Genomic DNA, 8,971 nt, shown 5'->3' with positions numbered 1-8,971 from the left:
CAGGCCGGTTGAACTGCCCTTCAAAGAATTCTGCCCATCGTCCAAGACGTCCATGGATGTTACTGATTGGCATCCCGTCATCCTCACAGATTGTTTCACTCACACCAGACTTCTTGCTGCCAGTGGCTCGGATGAGTTGGAAGAGCTCCCGGCAGTTACCAGATGCAGCTGCTGCTTCCAGCTCATTAGCCTGCTTCTCGGTACTTACGTAAGCTTTGCCCAATTTCATTACGTAACAGCCTTCGTTTGTGGTCAAACTCACGGTCACCCGGAGTAGACCGACGGGCTTCCATCAGTTGTAAGGAGCCAGAAGAAACCCAGTGCTTGTAAGCGGGACGTTTCGCGAAGCCGCAAGCGGCTTTACTCGCCATTTTCATGGCGTCATGCAGTTGCAACCAATGCTCATCTATACTTTTCGGTGAGATGGTAGCTAGTCTAGAAGCCAGCTCGGTTCGGTACTTACTTGCAACAGGAGTTGCAACCAATTTACTTACATCAATCTGTTGATGACGGTCAATTCGTTGGTCACTGAAAAGTAAGGTAACATTGGCGCAGACCAATGCATGACCAGAGTCTAGATAGGTACTCCAAAATGAATGGCAGTCCTGTACACAACCACGCCAGCGGTAACTGATCGCGATGTGATCAATCTGAGTCCAGGCTTGAGATGCAGAGGGAGGACGCCAGGTGGCAGATCGGCGATGACTGTGCCGGAAGTTGGTGCTAGCCAGAAACAGGTTGTAATCTGTGTATAGTTGCAGTAGACGGTCCCCGTTATCTGTCCTGCGACCTACAGGTCTCCATCGGCCACCTGAACGACTCTCGCCTATGTCAAGACGCTCGACCTGTGCATTCTAGTCTCCGGCTAGTAGTACAATATCTGTCGAACGCACTTTCTGGAGAAGAACAGTTAGTTGATGGTAGGATTCATCCTTGATTGCATTAGGCCTGCAATCTGTCGGGACATAAGCGGAGATGACAAAAACATATCGTTTCTTACGCCGATTTCTTCTCACTTTGATGGAACTTTCTAATCTAACAGCACATAACCGATTGTTTTAATGGGGATCCAATCGATTAGTGTTGTGTCCCGATAACAATAGCGACCATTTATGGACCAGTATTATGCATATATTTTTTATCATATAATTGCTAAATAACTAGACTATTCATGTCCATGTGACCCTTATTATAAGCTTTATTTTGACCCATAGACTATTATTATGCGATTTACCATTTTTTGAGCTATCCCCAGCCTATTGATTACTGTCCCCCCTATTCACAGCCACATTTGGCTGAATCTTGTACAAATGTTATTTCCTATTTTATTGGTACGATGTAGTCAGTCTGTTTGGTACATAAACTCAGTATGTTTGAAATACAAGGATTGATAGCACAGAGGCTGTTATTGGTGTTTTGGACTTAACTGGCTGGGCTAGGCAGAAGCAGGATCGATAAGCGCTCTAGACTGCTCGTACGGTTTTCGTGTGTCGCTGTTCCAATCGATAATTCGCTGCTCTCAGATTGGCGGTTTTATCACGTCATACATAAACTGGGCATCTACTCGGCCACAAGATATAACAATTAGTGCTACCTCAGTTCTAGTGCTTAGTGCGACACCAACGCCAGCAAGACCAGACAAAGATGCCAAAGGATTCCCGGATAAATGCACGTAAAACAAGTCTTTTGAAGCGACAGATGGAGAGCGAATTCGTAGTACTTCACTAGAGTCTTGAATACGGGTTTCGGATAGACAACAAACGTCGACATTAAGACTTTCTAAAGACATAGCCGGCCCTACCAGTTGTCCGATCTGCATTAGTGTGCGAACGTTGAAGGAAGCCAGTTTGAACGGTGTTCGTGGTTTTAGAAAGACTGGTTCAGTATTCGTATTCAGTGGAAGCATTTATTTTCGACCAGACAGTGACTGGAGATTGTTTAGATAGAAAAGAGTTTCCACCATGGGCGAGCTGCTGCATAAGTTGAAAAGGGTACACATATTGGGAATAAAAGGGAGTGAATAAGTGACGTAAATAACAATAGTGTGAGTTGTGTGACTTTTAATAGGAGCGTGAATAGAATTTTCAGTAGATATCGTCATTTTATTTATTGAAGTAGGACGGGGCGAACTGCTATGCAGTAAGCTCATCATTTGGTTGGCAGGGAGATATCTCCTCTACACCACAAGTGACGGGAGTTGACAAAATCCAATCGGGCTTTCTTAATTTGTACCGAGACTTCGTCAGACACCAGCCGATCAAGACTGATGAAACACCCAAGATAAGTAAATTAGTCGACAATCGACTACTCTGCTCCCAACCATTGATTCAGGTGATAACGTGGACCTATCCTAAAGTAACATTTCGCACTTAGAGGGAAGGTGCCGCACCCTAAACATCATTGCATTGTCGCTTAAAGTGTTCAGGAGACTCTGAATCTTGTCAGTTTTAACCGAAAAAAGCTACGTTTTCTGCGTATTCGAAGTCAACAAGTGAATCTCAATAGACGATCACCCTTTGAAAAGTTAGACGATGGGAGCGTTATCTCTTAACGAATATTTATGATAAAGTCAAATAAACATGGAAAAAGTGGGCGACGCCACTTCAAGTTACCGATTCCAATAACAGATCACTTTATTAACGTTAGGTTTAGCAATGAACAATATAAGTTTGCTATTTTATATGATTCGACCAGCAAAGTAGTCTGTTTAGTTTTATGCATAAGGAGGAAGTGGTTACATAATAAAATAGCGGGACTTACGCAAAACAACCATCATATTGACTTAGGCAGTTTGTTACAGCCCAACAAAACGTTGCATAAACACGCCATGGAAGACTGGCATCGGATGCAAAACGATAATATGTTAATTTACATAAATCGTTTGAGGGGAATGAATCGCCTGAAAGTTTATTCAAACTTTTTAATGGAGTTTGAAGATGTCCAGCGGATAATATTGTACTCGTGTAGAAGCTGTCAGAAACTGGACAGTTTACTGCTTGTTTGTACTGAGTGGAGAGCAAACCGACGAACCTCAAGTGCTTTTCAACTGCCTTAAAAAAACGGTACAATGAAATATGAAATAGTTAAGATGATTATCAAGTAACAAGTGTGTTTAATTCATCCACTTAAGTTTTAAGAAAGTATTAAATAGCCTAAAATTAATTCTCAGAGGTACTATTTCACAGGACATCAGCTTAAACTCTTCATAAAGCGACGTTTGGCTAACAAGGTAGTATTATTTTCCATCATATGGTACATTTGATCCATATAACCGGTATTGAGGTAGATTACCATTGTTTAGCAATAAGATTAGCGTCAGCTTCTTTGATTAACGAGGTTTTTTGTGACAAGAGCTTTTCGTTGATAATAGCTGTGAGATAGGTGTTATTCCTGTAATACTAAATGTCTATACATTTTGGTAACTGGTTACTAATTGCATAACAGACAAAAATTTATCCATTTAAAAGGGGAAGGAATCATCACTTCTGAAGTTGGACCAAAGTATTTTTATGCGCCTTAAATTTTAACTTTCTTCCTAGCAAACCGGTTTGAGCAACTTTAAAGAGATAATAGGTCGAAATATTTCTTTAGAGAAGCTCGAATTAGTCTGCCGGGTGGAAAGTTGGAGCTATTTTATTCTCAATTACTGAGATGATATTGAATATCATTTTTACATTTCATGTCTTCAATATTTACTTTGCGTCTGATTTCTATCAAACTGGTCGTCTAAACTTCGGCGAATGTTCTCATCAAGTTTGTTTTTTTAAGTAAATGACAATCAGTTCGATTTATGCAACTGAATTTAGGAAGTGATTGGAACTGTCAAAGGCCATAAACTTACTTCTAATCCATCAGCAAAAAGTAGTAAGATCCGCCCAAGAGTCTGTTGAACCGAACCAAATTGGTCTTCATTGTAAGCGGCCAGTGTCAAACAAGCTAAGATTTCTGTTGCCCAGATAATAACTTGACCACTCGTTCGTACTAACGGTTTATCGAAGTCCAGGTCGTTTGCGTAGCCAATATCTGTAGCAGTTGAGAAAAGGTGTGCTGTCGAAGCATAGGGTATTTCTGAAGATAGAATACTGAACAGTTGTGTTCGAGACAACCGCGTGTATACCTAGAAAAGAAAAATAGACACTACTGAGTAATAGATTTTAGTTGAATTATGATAAGTATTTGTCAAAATAAGGTGGGGCAACGGAATGAACAAGGTAGTAGGCACTGTGCTTTACTAGATTAGAGCGGACTTCGAACGATGTTTTACCATTACATCCAACCTGAAACGTCTTCAAATTGGTTGATCTTTCCTACGGTTACTTCTTAAAATTTGGCTAAATTCAAAGAAAGCTATACGATTCGCCTAGCCAGTTGAAATCTGAGTAAAAAGAAATAAATTTCCTTGATACTAACTTACAAAATATTTTAGGAACTATGGAAATATTTTTGACCACAGAGACATCTTAAGACTTTTAAAACTAGAAACGATTTATAAATTTAATCGCTTGATTTATTTAATCCGAAGACAAAACGGTGTTATGTTACCTCAGCCACGTATACTGAACTTTGGCACCAATTAAGATTTGACAAAATAGCAAATTTAAAACTTGTGTTTGGATCACTGCTTTAACTAAATATTTTACTTCATATCTAGCCAGCTGTAGTGTACACCAGTTGTTAAACATCTCCACAAATATTTCACTTTTTACTTCCAAGCAAGTTTGGTTTTGTCTAATTGTTAACAAAAATCCAGTATACCCAATATTTTTGTTAAATGAAAATTCCAGTCGTTTTTTATTGACCAGCGTACCTTAGAAAGCAAAGTTCGACCAGCATTTATTAAATTTCGAGCAATTATGGACCCGGAAGGCTGCATATCAGACACATTTTCATTAGTAGCAGACAATAGTTTAGCACTGTTGCGTTGACGCAGATTTGATTCAAATGATGAGGGTAGATACTGTTTATATTTAAAGTCAATATTTTTAGGCCAAAGAGCTGAAAATAAGCGAAGAAGTCTGAATTATGAGGCGTTGGCGTATAGATGTTACAAACTTCGGATAATAAAAATTGATGAGCACAAATGGTTTCAGTATACACTAGAAATACCTATCGGAAAATGAGAAAAGCAAATGGGACTGTAGCGTTACTACATACAACTTGTCTGGTATCTAAAAATATTCGACCTGGACAGACAGTGGAAATGGAGACCTCAAGTGATGAGAGTCGAGATCATTTGTTTGACTTGGCATGGTCCCAGTGAACAGGGTCGAAAGACAGAATAGTTGGTCAACAGGAAGAGTTCTGTTACACAATAAAATGACAGAATAATTAACACAAAAGCAAGCACGATTGAATATATTTACATTTGTTAAGTGAAATCAGATGCTGTAGAAATGCCTTTTACAGTGGATTTTTAGGAATCGATCTCTTACTAAGACATTTGATTGACTCATGTTAACTGAACAAGGTTTTCCTTGCTCCAAAGTAAACTGATAAGGTAAATGTTATTTGTTGGGATGTTTAAGGGAAGTACTAACAAGGTTAACAAAGATGGGGCTAAATCTACTAACTGAACCTGTATGCGATCACTGAATTGAAGTTTTTATTCATTCGAATATTGAATTTTACCATCTATCACAGATAGATTTCGATATGCACTAAGAAGGACTTGGCACACATGTAATTGGTAACTACCAAGTGGTCAGTAACTTGTAAATATATCTCCGCACTACAGGAGGTCAGTTGCAGTCCGGATAGCTGTGGTAATGTATCTGATTGTGAAGCTGGGTGGCAAGGGATAGAATCCACCAGGGAGTATCAGTTCACCTAAGATTACAGGTACACCTTGCTGACGAGTGCAAAATAGCACGAAACCCAGGATTACAGGCATATTATCCCACTTCGACAATGATCATGTGGTTTATAAAAAGTCACTTTGTGCCACCATATTTATTGTGATGCTACAGATCTATTTTATCTTCATTTAAGGACCAAATAGACATGACAGTTCACTTTAGTTGGACTTGATGCGATAGGTGAATTCAAACGAACTAAAGAGGGTACACACATTTGATAATTGGTTTACGAGTGTTAATTAGATACATGGAAATTATAAACCGATTAACAACGTCTTAGGAGCGTAAGAAATTTTGAAAAGTATCAAAGCTGCCACAAAATGGAGTGTAAAATATTCACACTTAACTACATTAACGTATATACTAAGCTATATAACATTTCTTTAAAATTAGAGCATTATTATTTGTATTGTAGTTACTTCTGATATACCATTGTAAGTATTACCACGTCTTTGTTGATTTTTTTTACTATTTTTATTTGGTTTTCTATGTTTTGGACATATCAATTTACTACTGAGTGATATTTGATATTATTTGGCTTTGTGTACACCCTCTACAACATGATCATAAGCCACAATACTTTCATTATAAAAACTAAGTCGGACAAATACTGTCTAGACGCACCTTCATATATGCTGCAGTCAGCTGGTGTAGACTACAAAATTATAGCCAAGCAATATTTTTAGTTTTCCTAAATCGTAGTAATAGTTAGTTAATGGATAGTCTATATATGAGTACTGACGTTCGATTACAAAAGTTGATGTAGGAACCCAAGGCCAGATATTAATGATACTCATTTACGACGGTTTTAAACTCAAATAATAGGAGTGACAGAGGATATGGTGAAAATTTGACGGTTACTGTGTGCTGAGAAGCCGATTGATACTGGAATTTGTAGAGGTTGTAGAACGATGTCCAGTTTAAACCTTAAGAAGGAATTCGACTAGTAGATAATGGGAAAATATATTACCATGCTGTAGAGTCCCTAAGTGGTAGTGTTATTCTGAAATTCTCAACGCTGAACTGTTACGGCATCGGTACATGCTGATATGAAGAATTATGAAGATGTTGACAGTATTTACACGTTTTACATAGCAAGGTGTGAAAAATTCCAGCGCTCCATGTACCTGAACCCCGTTGAGTGATACCTAACTGAACATGATAGTATAAAACTTTTATGGCAGTAACTACGTTCACAAACAATTTGACTTACGTGTATTTAACAAGTTTGTTCCACGAGTATTTGATTCACGAGCATTTGACAAAAACTGCTCAATTAACTGGAAACATAAATTACTTATTTGCCTCCACAATACAGGCCTACCACCTTTCAAAGAAAAATACATGGTGAAATATAGGTTTACTGTACGCAAGAATTGTTTTTTCGAATTGCGAAACTTTTTGTATTAAAACAGCAGGTGTCAAGCGATTGACCTAGCTTACATGTTGGTGTCAGGACGCAGCAAAGATCTTCTGAACATATTCTGAAGTAGTCATATTGTCTACTCCCAACTATTGTACCCAACATTTATTAATTTAAACATAAACATTGGTACAAGAAGAAATCAAATACATATGCGCCGCACAAATCTCATTTGATTTGTGTGAGGGCTGTGATACTACCCAGGTGCCCAAACTGAAGCAGGTGGTTTTCTTAGGGAGCCACACCTGGAGCCTTTGACCTAAAGGTTTGATCCACAAGGCAGTAGGGCAACGTAAGGAGATGCAGTCCCATGGTAGCTGGTGACCAAACGATGGGTTCATACACCATTAGTTCCATCAGGATCCTGGAGCCCGTGTGCACCATTGGTTTGGAATGAGGGTTTTCCAACTCCCCTAGGTGGACTTTCCGTGTCCACCAACCCGGTTAAAGCGCCGGAGTTGGAAAACCCTGATTCCAAACCAATTGTTTATTTGGGCTCCAGGATCCTGATGGAACTAATGGTGTATGAACCCATCGTTTGGTCACCAGCTACCATGGGACTGCATCTCCTTACGTTGCCCTACTGCCTTGTGGATCAAACCTTTAGGTCAAAGGCTCCAGGTGTGGCTCCCTAAGAAAACCACCTGCTTCAGTTTGGGCACCTGGGTAGTATCACAGCCCTCACACAAATCAAATGAGATTTGTGCGGCGCATATGTATTTGGTGCCCCTTTGTACCAATATTTATGAGTCCAAATAAATAAATAAGGTGGATTCTTCATACCCACCAACCCGGTTAAAGTGCCGGACATTCGCTTTTTGTCCTCTCAATTTCGTAAACAACACCCCCGTCACGAGAAGGCAGTGAGTAGGGCTTCCCTGGTAGTGGTTGTATGAGCGCGGTCATGTGAAAGCATTTAGAGAGGGAGAGCTGACTCTCCTCACTCTTCGCCGTACCAGGGCATTTGAGGGCTGTTAGACATAGGTCAAAAAAAAAGGTGTAGAATGATCAACTTTTGATAGACATTTGAATGTTTTAAAGGTTGGAGGGTACGCGAACAGCATATCTCTCAAGTATGTAATCTAGATCTTACAAATTTCGATACTTACGTTTGAATAGGTCCCAGTCGTTTTATTTTTATTTATTTATTTAATCACATATATATTGGTACAAAGGGCACCGGATACATATGCGCCACACAAAATAATGAGAATGGGAGAAGGAAGATGTGTATATATAAAAGAAGGAAAAAAAGAAAAGGAGAAGAGTAATGATAGGGGGAACTGAAATGCACAACCAGGGAAACTCTTTCAGTTAAGAAAGTCATAGCCACTCTTTATGAAGAAAGTAAAAGGTTACAGCAGGCACGCCACTAGCTTCTATTCTGATAACGTCTCTAGCCACTGTGTTGCACCATCTCTCGGACCCCAGTCAGGGAGTCGTGAAGGACCAACAGATGCCAGCCCTTTGCAGCTTTCTTTCATACCACGACACCATGTCATACACTGACCTCCTCTCCGCTTTTTCCAACCAGTCCCAGAGTCGGCAAATAATGCACGACGTGGAATTCTCTGGGACGACATTCGTAGAACATAAGCAAGCCACCGAAGTCGGTGTTTCAAGATGGTGACATCAAAGGGATTATCGTCTCTGCGCCCGAGCACACGATGCCGAACCTCTGCATTACTGACCA

The 8,971-nt window shown here is 39.6% G+C and overlaps 2 protein-coding genes across 2 annotated transcripts; one reads left to right on the top strand and one right to left on the bottom strand.

Moving 5' to 3' along the window:
• Positions 1-2,699: 2,699 nt before the first annotated feature.
• Positions 2,700-4,978, bottom strand: Smp_037200 (hypothetical protein). The gene is made up of 3 exons (XM_018788722.1): positions 4,808-4,978; positions 3,842-4,117; positions 2,700-3,050 (listed from the first exon to the last, which is right to left on the bottom strand). Exons 1-3 carry the CDS (start codon positions 4,871-4,873, stop codon positions 2,757-2,759), a joined length of 636 nt encoding a protein of 211 aa, XP_018654236.1. The 5' UTR covers positions 4,874-4,978; the 3' UTR covers positions 2,700-2,756.
• A 1,197-nt stretch (positions 4,979-6,175) lies between these two features.
• Positions 6,176-6,280, top strand: Smp_198500 (protein kinase; the record flags this gene model as incomplete). The annotated part of the gene is made up of 1 exon (XM_018788721.1): positions 6,176-6,280. One exon carries the CDS (start codon positions 6,176-6,178, stop codon positions 6,278-6,280), a length of 105 nt encoding a protein of 34 aa, XP_018654235.1.
• Positions 6,281-8,971: the final 2,691 nt, after the last annotated feature.

Source organism: Schistosoma mansoni, chromosome W (assembly GCF_000237925.1).
Source record: "Schistosoma mansoni strain Puerto Rico chromosome W, complete genome".
In the NCBI taxonomy this organism is placed as follows: Eukaryota; Metazoa; Platyhelminthes; class Trematoda; order Strigeidida; family Schistosomatidae; genus Schistosoma; species Schistosoma mansoni.
This window is presented reverse-complemented; position numbering and strand designations above follow the sequence as displayed.